General features: G+C 39.4%; 1 protein-coding gene across 3 annotated transcripts in view; it reads left to right on the top strand.

The window, feature by feature from the left end:
• The window catches only part of ARMC3 (armadillo repeat containing 3), a 61360-nt gene extending 48504 nt beyond the window's left edge, over positions 1-12856 (top strand). Inside the window, exons 14-19 of one of the 3 annotated variants that reach the window (XM_027887587.1) lie at positions 896-1064; positions 1905-2005; positions 2910-2978; positions 8168-8365; positions 10734-10896; positions 12356-12856. In XM_027887587.1, coding sequence (XP_027743388.1) covers positions 896-1064; positions 1905-2005; positions 2910-2978; positions 8168-8365; positions 10734-10896; positions 12356-12565 — 910 coding nt within the window. In that variant the 3' untranslated portion in view covers positions 12566-12856. The remainder of the gene's footprint in view (positions 1-895; positions 1065-1904; positions 2006-2909; positions 2979-8167; positions 8366-10733; positions 10897-12355) is intronic. The other 2 variants (XM_027887588.1, XM_027887590.1) reach the window with 2 other exon arrangements.
• The last annotated feature ends 7279 nt before the right edge of the window (positions 12857-20135 follow it).

The raw sequence follows: 20135 nt of genomic DNA, 5'->3' as shown, positions 1-20135 counted from the left end.
AATGGGCAGTCTAAACATGGAGATCATTATATACATATGTAATGTGTGTGTGTGTGTGTATGAAGTTTATTCCTTGAGATGTGAAGAATGTCTGCATGTGTGCATAAAAACACACACATAAATTTGAATGTTTGCACACAAATATATTACCATTTTTCCTGCCTTTTTTTTTTCATTCGTAAACAGTTCTAAAACTGCAGTATGCTATATTTTCCTGATTCAGTTTTCTTTACCTTCTTAGTGGGCTTTTCCTAAGTTTTTCACAACAGAAGTTATCGGTATGTGGGTTTCAGCACCAGAAACAGTTTAAGAAATTAATTCCTGTCCTCCCATGTCCTCACATTACTATTTGTTTCTGTCTCCATGCTGCAAAAATCCTGCCATCCTGCAGGTGCTCAGACAACTGCTTGTGTTTCTGTGCTCATTCATGTTCAGCAAATATCTGCCAACTGTGCCTCCCCCAAGCACAGTAACAGTCCTGGGCCAGAAGGACTCCCACTTCACATAATGCACAACTGGAATCTGCAAATTGCATCATTGCAGCTGGGGAGAGAGAGAGGGAGAGGTTGCCTGAACTGTGTCATATGGTCAGCTCTGAAAATTGTCCCTTTAACATCTTTTTTTTTTCCTCAAGTCCTCTGTGATGCCGAACATCCTTCTGCGAAAAGGTTGTGGCATTGTGTCTGTGTTACTTTATGTAGCGTTTAACTACCTGAAGAATTGCTTTTGCTTTTGAGCATTGTAGCCTTGCTGGCCCAGAGGGCACAGGGAAGTGAATTTTTCTTGGCCTTAGTAATCCTGAAAACTAACTCTGAACTGTATAATAACACTTAATTAGTATTTAACAATGAATTAGCCACTGTGTTTTATTTACAAGTGCTTTTGTATTTATCAGTGCTTTAGACATCCTAGAAGAAATTAATCTGTCAACACAGCGTAAAAATAAGTTTAGTGAAGCTGCTCTGGAAAAGCTACTTGATAACAATCTTTCCCAAAAGTACAGCCGGTTGGGATATTTATCATCAAGCAATATCATTACTAATGGATTCTATGACTGTGGTCAGGTAAGCTGTTCTAACTAGCTACTCTTACTTAGAAAGAGTAAAATTTTTCTTCAAATTTAGAAAAAGTACTGAAGCAAAAACCAGAATCTGGCTACAGAAAATACTTTGTTTTCGTGTCCTGAAGCTTCACAGCTGTTACACAGATCTCTTTTGATTATCTTTCTTCATGGATGAAATCTCACCATCTTCACACTACCCCTTAGTTGTGATTTTCTTCCCAATCCTATATGAGCTGTACAGATCTACTTCCTCTCCAGATCCTTTCTCAAACTTTAGGTCTTCTGGTCTCTGTCCCTGCAGTGCACTTAATACTAACTTGCCACTGAATGGCCTATGGACATTTTGTTTGTTCATTTTTACATAAAGAAGTAATATTTTCACCTGAGTCATGACCCTTTCTCTCACAAAGAAGTGTTTGTAAAGATGATACTGACTCCAGTATCACTTGTTATTTTAAACCAGAGAAAAACTTTTAAAATACTGAAATTAACTAGAAATACCAGTTTTACTAACAATCAGTGAAATACCTGCTCCTAAAGCACTTGGTTGCTTTTGAAAATTCCATCCTGTATTGTAAAGCCTTCAAAGGCAGGAATATTTACTTATTATGTTTGGAATGCCTTAATAATTACAGGTTAAATTATTTATAAACAACATTTTCTAAGAAAAATTAATGAAGAAAATGCAAATTAAGAAAAAATTCACATATTTTTAATAGCTTTGTCTTACGGAGTCTCTGGCTTATGATTAGGAATTCTAAATTACTCTTTTAAATACATTTTTTTCTCTGCATCTTTAACTGAACAAAACAACTTATATTTTATGCTAATTTTTTTGTAGATAAAACCCGGAGCAAAATTTTTATCTTTGGAAGAACTAAGCATGCAAGAGCTTACTGACCGTCGGGCAATAATCTTCATTAATGCAAAATCCCAAGAAGAGTGAGTCATGTTAGATCTACTAGCATTTACTGCAATAGCTCGTGTTTTTAATAATTTTCACCGTTTCCAGTACAAACTTTGTTTTTTATATATAGAGAGAGATATATACATGCATGCATATATACACACACATGTACAGACACATCTGTTTTAATGCCAGTACAGTGCTTTATGTCCTAGAAGGCAAAAGATTCGTATTTTATAAAATAAGAACTTGGAAAACAACTTTTTTCCTCTCTCTAGAGAGACAGACAAATGCATGGAAGTTTAAGCACATCATCCCAACAGGCAGGACAAAGCCAAGTATGAAGCTCTCAGGCTTGATGAAGAACCTGTGTCCATTTCTTCTCCGTTGAAGTTAAAGCCAGCCTAACAAATCTTCTTAGATTTGAGTGCAGGAAGTTGGTATTGGGCTTGTTTAACTGGGAGCCATTTCCTGTAAACAGTCTCACAGATCAAAGATTGCTCTACCAATATTTTGCAAGTCCAAAACCTTCTTCTCTGTCAACACATCACGTACTTGGTTTACAGTATCATTAGCTTCCCTTTTAAGCTTGTATATGACACCATAAAGATGTCTGGGAATATCTATGACAAATTAGACTTCCATGCTCTTTGTTGATCCCTAGAGTTGTCTTTAACTATCAGTTTTTCTTTCTCTGGCTTTGATACAGCTTCTTGCTCTTGCACTTTGGCAGCAGTCTTACTCCCCAGTTACTTTTGAGTCCATAATTTGGTATTCCATACTTCCTTTTTGATCCCTGAATCAATATCTGGTTTATTAGTGGTCATGTTATTTCTTCCACTTACATACCACAATATATTTACTGTCCTTTAAAATCAGAACTCCATTTTCATAGCTTCACATGCAAGTAACGTGCAAAAATATCTTGTTCTGTTTCAGTCTTCCAGTAGAGAAGGCACAAGATTCCCCACCTCCTATTTCAAAACCAGGTAGTAAAGAAAAAGCAAGGTAAGGGGTTTCAGATTTACTGGTTGTCAATGTTCTGTTATTGCTCTAACATTAGAAATAGCATTCTGACTGAAAATAGTGTTTCTGAACACTTAAATACAATGTTAAATGTTTCTGGAGTCTTGCTTTCACCTCCTATTTGCACTAATATTCTTTTGTCTATCTTAGTGATTATTTGTCCTCCCTTCCCATGCTGTAGTTGAACAGCTCATATTTATTTGCTTTTTTCCTCTCATTATCCCTGGGAGGCAGGGAAATGCTGTTATTTTGCAACTTGACAACCAAAACACAGGGAAATTAGGGTAGAAGTTCTGAGTTTAGAACTTAGACTCATGAAACGTTCCTACACTGCCTACATGCATCCTTATTTGTAGATTAAATTTCTTCCAGTGAAATTCCATAGATGACTAGAAGCTGTGTGTGCTCAGAACTAGAAAGGAACTAGAAAGAACTGTCCTGATTTTGATGGCAACTTGCATAAAAATGCTTTGCTTTCTCAAGGCTTGTCCTGATCCATATGATACACGAGGTACAGTGCTGCAGTCTGTCTGCCCATACCAAATAGGCTGGAACCTCTACCCTTGTAGTGGAAAATTAATTTCCTGCTTTTACAGAAAGAGGATTTGAGTCTGTCTCTCAGCAGACAGCTGATCACAAGATATCTGGGGTTTAGCAGTCTCTTTCTGGTTTGTTGTAGCTGATCACTGACAATGAACTTTAATGAACAGGTCTTTCTGCTTCAGCTCTTGGGGTACTTACCTGACAGAGCCAAGCCCAAATTTCTAGTCCTTGTCTAGTATAAAATACTTAACCTGTAGTTTGTTCCTGTGGAAGAAAACTGAGCCATGGTCTCCCAACTGTCCTGCCTTTTGGACAGGACAGCACAGTCGTGACCACAACAGTGCTTTTTGGAGAAGCCAAGTGTACATGCCCAATTCCAGGGCAATGTCCAGAATTCCAAACCCAGTCCGGTTAGAGCCTCCTTGCCATTAATGGGATGGTCTCTAGTCCTTGATGGGAATGTGAAATAACCTACAACTCTCCTTGGCTTTTCTGTTAGCTAACTTCGTGAGCTGACCATTTATCATGCTGGTTCTGTGGATCCCATTCCCGACTTCCTAATTTTCCTTTCTTTTGGTATAGGGAGCCTTGGTAGTGGCTCAGGGCTGTGAGTGATAGTCAGTGGTGGACATTATAAACTGCTAAGTGCTGCAGGGTTGAAAAAAAGGAGAAATCTGTTGTAGGAGCTGAAGTACTGTGCTTCCAGTTTTTAGCTTGAAGCTCATCCATTAACTGTGATACACCACTGTCCATATAGGCATGTTATTGACAGAGATAATGGCTGATTTCTTACACTGTTTATATAATTCTGTGTATATGTGTATCTGTGCGTGAGAGAAATCTGCAGTAAGAAAGTCAAGAGAAAACTGAAACCTGCCTTGCGGTCTTAACTGTGTATCTCCAGTGGAGGAAAAGGAGGAGTTACCTGCACAATGGTGTTCACTTAGCAAAAGCAGCAGTAGAGAAAAAGGCTTAAGGATATTATACTTTGAATTTTATTTGAATATATTTGAATTATATAAATTTTTTTAGAACTGACATGCAAATTGTTGACAGATAATAGCTACTGACTGTGAAGGGTTGAGGTTCTGACTTAAATCAGAATCCAAACTGTGAGATTAGTCTATCCAAAAGTTATTGACTTAAAAGGCAGACATTCCCACTTGACTTGTTATTTGGACTGCCAGCACTTCTGAAATTCAGTCATTTCCTAGCAGATACCTGAAACAGATGACACGAATTGCATGTGGAAGGTTCCTGTTTCAGGATGCACGAGAGCAGATACTGCAGCTTGAGTGTCTCATGAGGCCTGTCCTACCTTCTGCTCACTGAGCGGGTCCTCCTGGTTCCCCTCGTGCTCTGGTCGTGACCCACCATGCATATGGCAGTTTACTCAAAGGGAGCAGAGGCAGGGGGAGATGTGGAGCCCCAGCTGTGTTTGCTCTGCACCAGTGGCGGGTTCCTTTACCTCAGAACACGCTCAAGAGTCACAGGCCACTTAGCACAGTCTCAGGAGCTGAGAGACCTGTTCTGACAAGACATTTGTTTATTACAGTGTGAGATGAGGATACACTTGGATAGTTGCTTTTTAAATGTAATTTATGTCAATTACAGAGTAAATGACTGCTCTGTTAGCAACCATAACTCTTTCAAAAAGCAAAAAATTGTGTTTAGGAAGAAACAAATACCTGGCTCAATTTCCCATAGTAAACCTTGCAGGGATACAAAGACTTCTTTCTTCAAGTATGAAATAATTGCTTTTGAATGTCATGATCAAGTTGTATGATTTATAACCCCATTGTCATTCATTTTGAATCCATAATTCATACATCATTATTAATTTGCTAGATATATGGGAGTTACTTGAAGGTCAGTAGCTGACTCCAAGTATCAAAAACACTTAGACTTTTTTCTACATATTTTTTCCTTTGATCATATGTTTCTGTTCATCATTATTTTGCACAAAGTAATACTGTTTAAAGCCATTGTTTTGAAAAAGTGATACTACTTTATATAAACCATAGTTGAAAGCTCAGAGAAAGAGTAGTTGTAATTGTCTGCCAGCAGTGTTTGAATTAGATGTAGAGGAAGTGGCTAGTTGATAGTTTGACATTTATTTGCATTGACAGCAGCATTTTTAATCAAACAGTTGCATATCTGATATACACACTGACTGGGCTAATACACTGTATTTAATGTAGACTAATAAATGTGTATTTATTCCATGCTGTGTTCCAGGACAGCATTTAAGGAAATACTGCCAAATGCTCATTTAACCCTTTTCTAAAGAGTATCAGGGTATTAAGTTTTGTAAAATGGGAAAGAAAATAGGTGTCATGGCTGTCTTCTGATGGTAGGATATTGTATACTGGCTGCCTTCTTCCTCACCCTGATGCTCTGGTGACCCCTTGGACTTCTGTACTGAAGCTTCAACAGGACTCAGAAACAGCTTGGAAACTACTAAGTGCCATGAGCTCTCCTTTGCAATATTCCTCTGCATTCACAGCAAGTAGTGTCACAAGCAGGAAAAACAGCTTTGGGAAATGAGAGTGATTTTTTTTTTTCTGATGTCATAATTCCCCCTGTTAAAAAAAAAGGGGGATTAAAAAAAAGAGGGCAAGAAAAAAGAAGTCTGCTTTAATGCTTACTGGTAATTTTATTGCTGTATAAAATAACAAGAGTTCCACAGTTCCTCATGGGATAAGTATTAGGCAGATACGATGAACTGAGCAGCTGAGGAGTAAGGTAGAGACAGGTGTGGAAGACAACCTTAAAGCAGCTGTTCCACCAAGGAACAGAACACAGTCATACCTGAGTGAAATAAGCAGCAGCAAAAACCCCAAACAAATCACTGTTCAAACCCATCTCTCTCAGGTGTTTTTTTCCTAAAAACTGGGAAGGAGGAGAATTAGTGATCTGAGAGTCGTTTGAGTAAATAGGAATAAGGAACAAATTCTCCTGCTACAGCACTGTAATTTAATGGTGCACTTCTCATAGGGAAAGAAAGTACAGGAAGGAGAGAGGGGAATAATGGGAAAAAGAGAAGAAAATGGTCAAGAAACAAGAATTATAGCATTTGTAAAAGTTGTTCTTTTGAAAACCTGCTAAGCTGGACACCAGAGAGTTTGGAATAATTAATTTTTTTAACCAGGGCGTTTTTAACCATAGTGTATAAGCGGATAAAGGGATAAGTAGGAGGCTGTTTCATGTAGCATTATAAGGTTCCCTGGCTATAGTTAGATAGAGTTAAATTAGATAAAGAAAACTGTTTTTTTTCAAGTATTCATGTAGTTAGTAATCAGATCAGTTTATTTAATAGAGGGTGGTACATTTTCTATAATGTTACGATTAAATCTTAATTGGTTATCCTTCTAAAATAATATGCTTTATGATACCTATGAAAAGGGCTTTTTGAGAATAAGATAAATCTCAATGAGTTAAAGAAAAGTTTGCAAAGTATTCTGGAGACAAATTACTTGAATTCAGCTACTTATAATGATGTACAACCCTTCTGTTTTGCCCAGTGCCTTCCATCTTAAGAGTGCTGTTTCACTGTAAAAATTTTAAGAATAATTTGAAGAGCATACAATAATGATAGTGTGTCCTGGAGCCATGTAGTCTAGTGGTTCTCTATTTCTTTTTTCTTTTTCCTTCCAAGACCACCAGAAATACTATGCATTTTAAAAAATAAGCCAGAACTTTAAATGAAGGGAAGAAATTTGTCATATTTCACAGTAGAACTATTCAGGATTTATGCTGAAAAAGACATAATGCTTACAAAACACTAGTTTCTTGTGTTCCCACAAATGAAAAATCCTGAAATGTCTGATGGTATCGACCTTAATGATACCTCTGGTAAGATACTGGTTTTATAGTTGCTGCATTACTTATGAAATGCACAATATTCAATCTGAGTAGAACAATCATTTTATTTCTACTTCTGCCGGGGGCTCTTGATGCCTGTTCAGGATCACAGTCATTTTGCAGATCCCAAGCATTAGTGAACTGTGAAGCAAGAGCAATGAAAAAGAGTCCACAAAACCACAGACTTCCCGTAAAATCTTCCTCTGACAAGTCATGTTGCAGTTTACATAACACTTGAAGAACCTGGACTTGCAATTACAGAGATTGTCTCTTGGAATGTCCTGTCAAGATTTCAGCCATGCTCTTGATACCATTTGTTCCTTTATCTGAAGTTCAGACTTTTATCAAGTAAAAAGTTGCTAGAGTTCATGATTTTTAGTTCATATCCATATGGAACCAAACCATAACTCTCTAAAGATCTTTCCTCTCTGTACATAGTAGGTAAGTGTCTTCTCCCCTAGACAACCCACATATGAGAAAGATGTACCATAGCCGCTGACAAAAATAAAATCACCATTTACAACAATGTTAGTGTAGAGATGGTGACACTTGGTTCCTAACCATCTCCTGCAGGAATGTTCCACAAGTGTTCTCTACAGCTTTATACATTTTGGATATTCGTTGTTAAGAGAAAAGATTTCTCCTACTTTCCACCCCTTCCTAATCAGTTTGTGTAAATGTCCTGGTGGAGAACTACTGTATTTGAATTTGAGCTTTAGAGATTACAGTATTCTAAATAAATGTAATTTTCTTTTCTATGTAAGAAAAGGGAAGGGGAAAAAAGAAGAGGAAAAAGCAAAAGAAGTTACTGATATTACACCTAAAGACCAGGAAGAAATAAATCTAGAAAATTCACTTTGGCTGCCACCATCTGACATAATTCTAATGGATTACATTAACGATGCTTCCAAAACAATTCTGCCACTAACTACAACCCGGGAACAGGTTGTGGCCCTTGCACAGTAAGTACCGAATTATATTCCAAAAGCTGAATTGGTAAAATAACTGTTTCCTTATCCAAGAACAACTTTTCCAAATTTATTATTTTTCCTATTCTTAACTGGAATCCAAATCAGCTGTGTTCCAGCATGCTGACATGATTTTTGATTTTCAGCTTCTTGTTCTAATTCTGTTGCTTTAGCTTAATATTTTTTAAATAAAGTAACAAAAGGATGTAAATTTTTCATTTTGAAAATATTCACATGGGCAATTTTAGGGCTTTTTTTTCACATGTATGTGAAACCGTACTGATCCTTTCCAATGAACACATCAGCTCCCTATAGTATCTGTATCATCAAGGAGTTCCAGAGACCCAGGTGCTGCAAAGCCTAAAAACACAAGCTAGAATCCCAACCCAACAGTCGAGATGGTTGCACCTTAACATGTATCATGTCTGTTCTCTTTCTTACCATGTTTCTTACCTACTTGGTTTGGAAGCCCCTCGGGACAGGAACTCTCTTGTATTTTGTTTTCCTATAGAGCCAAAAGTGTGAGACATGTTTTCTAATGCACTTTTTAGGTCCTGCTGTAATTAATATCCTGATGATTTAATAGTGCCAGAATATTGCAATGGTGCATGTACAGACTGTTGTTATCAATGTGTGATTCATTAGTTACACTGACTATTCAGCCTGGGCACCAATCACTGTCACCTCCAAGCAGTGTGTCTGCTTTCATCTTCTCCTTAGTTTAACCTTTATTATCTTAGCAGTTTCCTGGCTGCCTCCTGAACCTGGAGAGTTTGGTGCCAGATCCCACTGAGTCTCACGAAATTTGTTACTTTCACTAACTCTCATTTTTAATGAAGTGGTCTAATGTGATATGAGGAATGACTTTTTTGTTGATTGCAGAATTTGAAAGGACAGATATTCATCCTTAACTATCCAACTGTGTATAAATCATGCTGCCTTCCTCAAGGTGGAATCCATAAAATGCTCTTTCAAATTCAGTCTTCTAACCAGTGAAATACTTGCAGACACACAGCCCAGTGAAACAATCACGGGAACTTTAGGTAGAATGTTTTTAGTGGGGATTTTTCTGTGCATGTTCCATTTTAAGTGGCTGCCTGAATAGCGTGTGTTCAACAGGGAGGGCAGGAAAAGGCAGCTGCTGCATCCTTCGGCAGCCTGGGCAGAGTTCCTGCTCTGCTCACCGGAGAGGGGGTCGGGCTGGATGAAGGAGCACCAGTGGTGCTGGATGTGTCCTTTGGAACGAGCCCAGCGCCCCTCTGTGTGCACACGTGTCAGCACGGCAGCTCGGGCAGCTTGGCTGTGCTCAGCAAGGGCTGGCCATGGGCACACGCAGCACAAGGGACTGCCTGGAGCCCCCCCAAGCTTCACCCAGTAATTCCCAGCATCAAGATACCACGTCCAGCCTGCTTGGTGACAGCTCCCTGTGCCTGTGCTGTTGGAGCCAGCGCTTCCTCAGCCCTCGTTTTGAGAGATGAGGCCTCGGAGGTTGCCTTGCTTGTTCTGTGCTGACAGAACCTGGTCACAGTTTCTGCAGAGGAGGGGATGCAGATTTTAGCTCCCTGTCTGAAGCAGTGGCTTGTGATTTCCATGTCAGTTCTGCAACATCTTGTCCAGGGTAAGAGCTCCTCAATAACCCTTGTGCCTGTGGCTGGAGACACTGCAGGGAATAAATGTCTGTCTATACAGGGACCATGCTTAGGGAGGTGAAGGTGTGTGTATGAGGAGGTGGGGACTTACAAATCAGGGCCTGGTCTTCTGTGCATGCACTCACACAAAAGACATTCTTTTGGCAGAGTTTGCACAAACTGTGAGTTCTGATCTGTTTCTGTGACTGAGCCTTTTGTTTTAATGGATACATGCTCACCTCTCACCGCCAAAATACAGGCTTCGATGTAAGAAAGCACATGTCGAAGTACCTTCAAGGAATACAGTTGCTTTTCTGTGTTGGGATCATTGCCTATGGCTTTATTTTTGTCATATATATTCTCCTGGTTTTATTATTATTTCAACCAAATGTAATCTGTAGCTCACCTAATCTGTTATCTGCAAAGATGAACACTAGCTTTTGTAATTACTTCCTCAGTAACTGATGATTTTCTAGACCTCTCCAGAATCTCTGCTGGCAGTTTTTGCACTTTGTTTTAGGTCTGTGACAAATATGAATGACCTGAGTTATCTGTATTCATCAGTAAGCATATTTAAAGTGCCAATTACTGAATTAAAAACATTAAGCAAACATAGAAAAAGTATTAGTCTCACATTTCATTCACTTACTGCTCGTATAAATTTCATTTTGCTACATTTTTGTGATAAATACAAGAGGAACTGTAATTGATCCCAGTATATGCATTTGGAACAGGTTTGTTGCAGACAGGATGGGTGGCTCTATTGAAAGAGACAAACTACATGACTTCAGCTGGGAACTTCACATAAGTGAAATAGAATTTGAACTGAAATGCAACATTGTGCCCATCGGGAAAATCAAAAAAGGGACATTCTATCACAGGGCTTTACTTTTCAAGGTACATTAACATTTATTTTGCAACATAACATATTGATGTTAAATGGATATTCAAAACTTTACTTGCATCAGTATACCATATTTTTATTCATGTAAAATCTTTCGTATACACTTCAGTAATTTTTCACCAGCAAAGTTGATTTCCCAGTGAATGAAAGCCAGCATCGCCTCTTTCTGTAAGCATTCTTGTTGTCATTAAATTGTCTTAAGTGATATGAGCAGAATACTTGATAAATGGCAAAAAGCCAAAATATTTGATTGGGAGTCAAAACATTTCACATTTTCTGTAAACTGTAGAATATTGAATTATGCGACTTCCTTCTTTTTCCATACTGCAAATGTAAACTTGTTGGGACAATTTTTGTTTGGTATCTATCCAGTATTCTATGATAGTATATAACAGCTTTTATGTTCTAGTTTCTTAGAAGTTCACAAGCATTAACTTCTGTTAAGTTTTATTTCTTCTTTCTTCATGTGAAGATGTACTGGTGCTGTCTGGTTATCTGTCCCATACTTTTTCCTTAGTGGGATTTTTCTCTTTCTTGGATGGAAAAGAGAAGCAAGGGCCCAGCACATTGAGCTGGAAGGACCTAGGAAAGAGTACACAGGAGAAAGAGCACGACCCAAAATTTATGGTATCCACGGGCAGAAAAAGTTCCCAACTTATTTTATGAATGGTTTGAGGGTGTGAATTATTTCTCCTCCACTGTCCTAAGAAACCTTTGTAGGGAACAGATCATCTCTTTTAAAGCCACAGCACTCCAAACAATGGATATCCTCGTCCATTTGTAACAAGTTACAAATCTTCTGGGACTTCATTCCTTCCCAGCAGATGCATATTGAGAAAGCAGTTTTGTAGCTGGAAACCATTATAGGTTTGTCTGTGATAGTGCAGCACAGAGGAAAGGCAGGTGTTTCATCTAGCAGGCACTTGCCTTGCATTTCATTGCTTCCCACATTACAAGGGCTGAAAAGCAAGGAGTGTGCTTTGGAGCGATGCAAGAGTCCTAAACTTACACTGATAAAAATGTTACATTTTTACACTTAATATTTCACATGACCTGTACCTGTGCAGTGGGCCTACACCTCATTGCTTGAACAGACTTCAAAATATTATTCAGAATTAAGTCTTCCAACTAAGAAAAAAAAAACATTGCTGGATACTGTGGGTGTTGCACTTCATTTGAGATCTGAAGGACTGGCTGATAAACAAATGTATCAGTATCTGAAAAGAGTTAAAATTAGTATTTTTTCATGATGTGCATTGAATATGCTCAAAGTAACATTAAAAGCCTACGCTTTCTAAGCAGAATGAACAATAAAGGTTTGTAAAGTCTGTTTCAAGGAAACTCTTCACTTTCAAGGTATTTGTTTTCTTTTTAAGCATCTCTGTGCCTTGCTGTATATCACGGAAGCTACATGGATGAACTGTGATTAACTACTACTTCTTTCATTTTTAGGTGATAGCAGACAGAATTGGCATTGGCTGTAGTTTAGTTCGTGGCAGCTATAACAGAGCCTGGAATGAAGTTAAATTGGTTGACGACTCTCCCAAGGGAATAGCTGGGCTTCTGCTTCCTCCTCAAGAGTACATTGTAGATCTAATGTTTGAGCCAGGCTTTTTGATAAAACAGGGAAGTGCGAAGGCGGATCAATACAAACGTATTTAATCATCTTGACAAATTTCACCAAATAAATATTTTAAAGATGTTTGCAGTGCTGTATTTTTGAAACATAAGGGGTTTCATAGCCAGCTATCAAAATAAGTATATCTGATATGTTGTCTCAAACATTTAATTAAATGAATTTTTGGTATCCAGCTTCAATGCTTAGAAATTTTGTTAAATTTTTTGGTACTATTTTAAGACTAAACTGTAAAACTACAGATTAAAATTTGGTAATCAGTATTTGTTATGTGCTAACATTAAAATGCTTATTAAATAGGTTTATATTATTTCCAATACAGTATTTTTTTTCTTATTTTCCTTCTACTCCTGTGCACATTTATAGGAACTGCTTGTCCATGAAGCAAGAAAATATGACATCTGGTGAAATAACAAGTCACCTAAAAACAACTGGACAATTTTTATGTGAAATAACCCAGAACTGAGAATTAGAACGAAGATAATGGTATACTTTCAGCCTCTGTAGAAAACATCCCATTTATATTTCTTAGAACTTGGCAGAGTTAATATTTACAGATAATAAGGTACTCTGGATGAAAGTAAATACTGTTTGTCCTGGCACAGGGAAGACAGATGATTGATAAGTTAATGCTTGTGATCTCTGTTTCAATTCTTTATTTTTCACTTGAAGATAAAATGGACTCCAAGAAGGCAGCAGTTTTAGACAGGGAATTTGTATTTCTTGCAGCCTTGGGTAAATTTAGTTTTGCTGAAGTGTTGTGTGCATCTAAGAGAGGTAAAATACCCCAGTAAACACTTTATGGTGAAACTGTCAGGAATGTACTGGAGTATTTCAGGGAGCACCACTATCAATTGAGTTTACCATGGAAAACTGAGAAAACACCCTGTATAGCAGTTAGGCCAATGCAGACAATGTTGTACAGAACTGAATTTCAGGAGGATTACAGAATGCAAGCAACAAGGCATTTACTTCCTGCCCACCAAAAATTGGATTAAAAAATTTGGTGTCTGCGTTCTTTTAGCTTTTTACTGTTTGCATAAGCAGAGCCACTTGCATTGGCCACTTTGGGTTGAGGAGGTTTGTATCTGTTGTATTCATTACTGCTTGAGCATGATCCCACCACTCCCCCTCCTTCCTCCTCTGACATGCAGCATGATTTCCTGGAGAACATTTTATCTTTCTGTTGTAAATTCACTTATATGGCTGCATGCTCATTTTTTTACCTTATGTTCAGCTGCACTCGAGACATCAGAAGTAAAAAGAACTCTGGAAACAAAATGTATGCCATGGTGGTAGAACTGAGAGGAAGGTGAGGATGTGTTTCTTATCATTGCCATGTAGCAGGTAGGGGGCTGATGGAAGGTTATATGCTCTCCCTGACAGGTATGATTCGGTAGAGACACCCACAACTTTGAAAGTGCAGTAAATTGAAGTAAAGTAAGAATTAATTTCCTGCTAGCTATCATTTTGTATAGTTTTCTTACACTGGAATTTCATTATTTTGTATTGGAACCATAATGTTCAAGTGTGACTTACTGTGTTTGAGGAGGTCTTGAAAAGAAAGCAATTTCTGTTGTTTCTAATAAAAGTCAATATGGAGGGGAAAAGGACAAAATGCAGTTTTTAAAAATAAAATTTGGGAAACTTCTAGACATAAAAGCTCACTTTACATAAAAATAATTATCTAAACAAATAAACCCAAATACTATACCCTGCATTGCATAATGAAGAATTTGACAATCCACTGGATCCATTGGATGAAGGTTGTTTCATGTCAACTCAAAATTTTTAATTTTGTATTATCTGAGTTCTGTCACTTCAAAATTGTAATGCACTTGGGTGTCAGAAATAAGATCTAGGCAGAATATAAACACTTCAATCTCAAATTGTTACTTTCAAAACTGTGCTTCAGTTGTTACGTAGGTCAAGAGATGCCACACTTTTTTATTTGATGTTAACCGAAGACCCGTAGCTGTGCCCAGGGCTCTAGTGAAGAATTCCCCCAGCCTTGAGAAGCGCATCTCAGCTCACACTTATTCCAGAACTGAATCTGAAAACAAAATGTTTAAACATTTCTACAGGGCTCAGCTGGGTGAATATTCCCAGGACATGTCCAGCATACTCCATTTGGCTTGGGCCATGCCTGAGAGAATTGATCACCTTCCTCCTTTTAAGGAGCAGATGGAGAAGGCTCTCGTATTTCCTTTGACATAATATTCACTGGGCAGTTCAGTCACACAGAAGGAGTCAAGCCTGATGCCTTCCTAAGCGTGAACAAAACAGTCTGCAGCTACCTCACTGCAGGATCTATTCTGGCCACTAAGCACTCTCCATCCCTATTTGAAATCTGCTGTCACATAGAAAAGATGCAGGATTAATGAACTACAGAAGCAGAAAAGTTGAGTTCTCTGCAGCCTAATATTTGGAGTTAGCAATTAAATTTTTCCTTTGGGGAAAAAGAATGTGGGTCCCCAGTGCCCACTGCCAGAAATGTTCTTATAGTTAACTGAGTAGACACATAAATTTCTACTGTAAAATGCAGAAACTCTACCCTACCTAAAACAACTCCTCCCTAATTAGGTGCTCTCCTGCAAGGTGAAAAACTGTCTCAAAGGTAGGAACTGAAACAAGGTTTATTCCTCCCCAGCTGTAACCATTGGGCAGTGGCACAGAAATGGGTATCATGGCCAGCAGCTGTGCAGAATGAAACCCAAATGAGACGTGCTCTGCTTCTTGAAAGAGAGGCCATGTAGATGATTATCCCAGGACAGTGATGGGGACTGTAGGTCCTGATTTGAACAAGGCACCTCTAAGTCATCCTTACTGTGATGTCTGTGCTCCTGAGAGAAGCATGAAGACACATTCCTCCTCTTCACAGGAACTATCCAACTTATCACTGACTGTGTGGAAAGGATGTGCCTGCTCAGCTTGCTGCTTCCTGCAGGGTCTCTTCAAAGGCATCTGGAAGTGACACACCACACATGCACACACATATCACACACACACACCCTGCTGCCCCCACTATTCATTTCCATTAAAAAGAATTTTGGTTTTGATTTGTCATTGAAAAGCACAGTGTTTAATATCCAGCACATCTGCATATCAAGAAATACAAATCTGGACTGTGTTGATGAAAGGTCAGGCATGATTTCCACCTTTCTGATGAATGTGAACCAATACAGCAGCAGACCCAACTGGTGCTGCTGTCACCGTGAGTGCAAGTTGCAGTAGAGGTTTTGGTATGGGAGGGTCTGATGGTTCGACCCTGCACACTTCTGCTTTTGCTTGTGTGTGTGCTGGGACCATTGTGGCTAAGGGGATCCTAAGGGGATAATTCCAGGCTTTTCAAACCAGTTTTTGTCTGAGACCTGTTTTTGAGGGGTGCTTCTGGCAAACACCTTGCTGCAGAAGTGGATTCTTTTATTCTTTCCCAAGCAGATGCCACGGCAGATCAGATTGCTGGCAGCAGCAGTACCGGCACTTCCACGCTTCCCTTCTGTTCCCTTGATCCCTGAGTAGTGGGAACACTGAGGTTAACTTACACTTGTTTTATCTTTATGCTAGGGAACAACTGCTGCGTAATTTATAGAACTGGGACATTTCAAATAGTTTCTGACTATCCACTGCTAAACTGCAGCAATGGCAGAACATCACTCCCCCAAACGGTGTGCTCCTGTGCATGGTAGGAATTGAAATTAACTCTTCCTCCTGTATATCTCTGTTGCTGATTAACTCTGTGTTAATTAAAGAAACAAGTGTTTCTTTTCAGATCCAAGAGGAACTTTTATTCTGTTACTTTTCTCACCATCCTTGCCTTCAAGGAAAAACAAAAATGTCTTTTATTAGTAAATGCAGGTTTTGAATGGTGATATATTATTTCATCCATAGCTTCTTTGCATGAATCGGCACCTCTTCTACTACAAGATTCATTTCATTGTAAATCCAGCTCACTGACAATGCAAAGTGTCGGAATGGAGACTGTGCAGACGTCAGTAGACATTTACTGGCCAGCGTGTCAATTAGTTAAGATAGAAAACTGCACTAAAACATTTATTATATTCATAGCTCTCTTGCTGGTTTATACAAGAATCTCATCCCCAACAATTCACTGGCAGTACCTGTTTTCCTGGAGAAGACTGAAAATAAGCCCAAAAAATCCCCATATAATTCAAAGCCCAAAGACAGCACATGCCATCACAGCAAAGTGGAAGAAAGAAGAATGGACACACAGGCTCAAGCCAAGCAAGTAACCCACCTCCAGCAATGGTCAGTGTAGAAAAGGTAAAGAGCATGGCACAAATACCTTTATACACTTCCCGAGTACTTTGCTAGGTCCAGCAGTTTGCAGCTGAGGGCTTTCTGTGTGTCTGAGTGTTTAATAGCACAGTTACACAGAGATGAAAACACACAATACAGCACCACCCACTGGTACATCCAGAACACAAACCCTCTACCACTACAGCTGTGCCAAGGTATCTCCTTCCAGGCAACTGTACCTCTTCCGAAGTGGCACACAGGGAAATGACCAAAGGATTCTGTTCCAGCACTTGCAGTGATCTTTGCAATGCAACTATGTATATGGGACATCATTTTTTCACTCTACCAGTGCAGCTGTTACAGCAGAACTTTGCAGAAAAATTAACAGCCCTCTTAATGAGCTAATTATTCTTCTATTATACAAACATTGGCTCCGACATTGAAAGATACTGGAAGTAATGGAATAACTTTATCTGGCCTTCCTCGTCCACGATCACCCAGGCAGAATTTGGAATTCATGTACAGGTAGAGTATGAACAGGAATGACACAAACACAGAGGGAGAGCCATACACACATATGTGTCTTAGATCTATAAAAATGTTACTTGTAGGACATGGAAGAAATTATTGTATTGGAGACACAGTGAGCTAGTAAAAGCTTTTCTCTCATTAAGGAGTGAGCTTATTTGCATGCTAATGAACCAACTAGTTCTTCCACCTCACTGATGTTTCATTGACATGCTAAGATACCATCTCTTGAAACCTGGTACAAAGCATAACTCAAGCCAGTTTTTGCTTGAAGTTGGATAAATGTTGGGGGAAGAGCAATCATATCTAAGAAGGCAGCAGGTCCTGCCATTCATGCAGCCCTTTGCCCAGGCCATACTCACCTACTCAAATGCTGTTCACAACCAGCTCTCCTCATGCTAGTCCTGCCTTGGAAGTGAGCACACCAGAGGGTTTCTCTGACCCTGTCATCCAGCAGTCCAAATGCTTGGGCTATGCAAGATCTCTGCCTATTTTAGAGTAAGGGACACAAAAGGCTCTTCAGCAAAAGACTCTACTAGAAAGTTCAGTGCCATTAGGTTTTGTGTGGAGGTATAGCTTTGAGCAAAACTTTTCCAGTCTATGTAAACCTTTAGAGCTGTCCACTGCTGTTCCTCACTCCCTCATCCATGCTGCATAAAACTGACAAAAGTAACAAATACCTCCCCGGGCTCCACAGTGTGTAACATCTTTCCTTTTTGTGGTGCCAGTGCAAGTTTGCTTTAAAACATGGTGCTAAGTTCTTGTGAAGGAGAAACTGCTCCAAAATCACTTCACCCTTCTGTTGCAAGAAAGGTTGAGGTAACTACCCAACTGGAGACCTCAGTGCATGCCAGCTGGTACTGCAGCTTGCAGTCTCAGTGTTCCCCATTTCTTTTTTATTGTTTTCTCTTGCTGTTTCCAGCAGATATCCCTGGATTGTTTTACTGTTTCTGATACTCATCTCTTGTGTTTTCTAATCTACATCCTGTAGTGGTTTAACACCAGCCATTAGCTCAGCCCCACACAGCTGCTTGTGCTCTCCCCCTCCTGTAGGATGGGGAAGAGAATCAGACGAGGAAAAGTGAAATAACTCAGTTCAATAGCTAAAGCAAAAGTTGCATAGGCAAGCAAAGCAACATAAGGAATTCATTCACCACTTCCCATGGGCAGGCAGGTGTTCAGCCGTCCCCAGGAGAGCAGGGCTCCAGCATGAAAACAGTGACTTGGGAAGACAAACAGAATCCCAGAATCAATTAGGTTGGAAATCGCTCTGAGATCATCGGGTCCACCCTTTGACCAGACACCAGCATGTCAATTAGACCCTTCTAAGTGCTGTGTCCTGTCTTCTCTTAAACACCTTCAGGGATGGTGACTCCACCACTGCTCCACCACCACCATAAACACCATCATTCCAAATGTGCTCCCCCTTCCTTCTTCTCCCCTCAGTTTATATATGGAGCACGATGTCATATGCTGTGGAATATCCCTCTGGTCATTTGGGGTCAGCTGTCCTGGCCGCGTCCCCCCAATGTTCTTGTGCACCCTCAGCCTGCTCACTAGTGGGATGAGAAGAAGAAAAGGCCTTGGCTCTGTATAAGCTCTGTTCAGCAATAACAAAAACATCCCTGTGTTATCAGTGCTGTTCCTAGCACAAGTCCAAAACACAGCCCCATGCCAGCTACTGTGAAGTAAATTAATTCTATTGCATTCAAAATCAGCACACATTCTTCTATAGATCAGCAGTGCTTCCTAGCTATAAGAAGGATTTGAAGAAAAAACCCCACGCCATAGCATGCTTTCAATTCCATTTTAATACAAATTTCACTGAAAAAGGTGCCTTTAGTGACAGAGTTTGAAAAAAGATTCCTTAAAGGCCAGGTGCCAACAAGATACTAAAGAGTCAAAAGACTTTTCAAAATGTCAAGTCATTAGTTTTAATTGGCAATAAATTGGGAACAAATCATGAAAGACTGGAGGTCTACTTAGTGTCCCAAGATGTAACAGATGTTGGTAATGATACCTAATTTCCAGAGTTGGAAAATTCTCCCACAAACAGGCACTCTTAAGACACAGTTTATCCATGGTAGATGGTACAGAAGAGTCATATGCTGTGAGTGCCAGTTTCTTTTCATTATACTATTTTTGCTGCAGACTTCTAATGTAATTAATGGGAGCTGCAGTACCAAAGAGAGAACTATGTACCTGAAGGCTGACCCTTAGGTATAAAAATATGCAAAAAAGTCCAGGACTATAAGCCCAAACATTGGGCTATTGAGGAATTCCCGATGACAAGACAGCTAAGTATCAGGAATTGACAGGAACTGGAGCTTTGCAGCATTGGGCCAAATTTCATGTTGGGTCTAAGTATCCCACGGCAGTTTCCCCAAGCCAAGTGCCGTGTGGCATGTGGTACAGCTCTAAACCACAAATAACATGAAATACAGGCTGAGTTCAGGATGAAGTGTTACATGTGCCAAGTTTCACACTGGTCCAGCGGTCAGTGCACTGACTCAGTATTCTCTGTCTTTTAAAAGGCTCTTCACCTAAAGTTCCCACAGAAGTAGTTGCCTCTGCAGACCTGGCCAGTCTTTATATCACATGAACCTGGAGGAGAAGTTTTTGCTCAGCTCGGAGTTGTTCAGAAAGGTCCTGGAAAGGACACCCAACTCCTGTTTCTGTGGGAGCAGGATATGCTGGGCCACACTGCCACCAGGAACTCTGTTTTCATGAAATGGAAAACCAGCTCATGCCTTGAGAACAGAATGCTAGTTTTTCCAACAGACAATTGATGACCATTTTTTTTAACTG

The sequence above is a fragment of the Empidonax traillii genome, unplaced genomic scaffold (genome assembly GCF_003031625.1).
Source record: "Empidonax traillii isolate 1590-97213 ecotype Southwest subspecies unplaced genomic scaffold, ASM303162v1 scaffold217:size1918799, whole genome shotgun sequence".
Classification (NCBI taxonomy): domain Eukaryota; kingdom Metazoa; phylum Chordata; class Aves; order Passeriformes; family Tyrannidae; genus Empidonax; species Empidonax traillii.
This window is presented reverse-complemented; position numbering and strand designations above follow the sequence as displayed.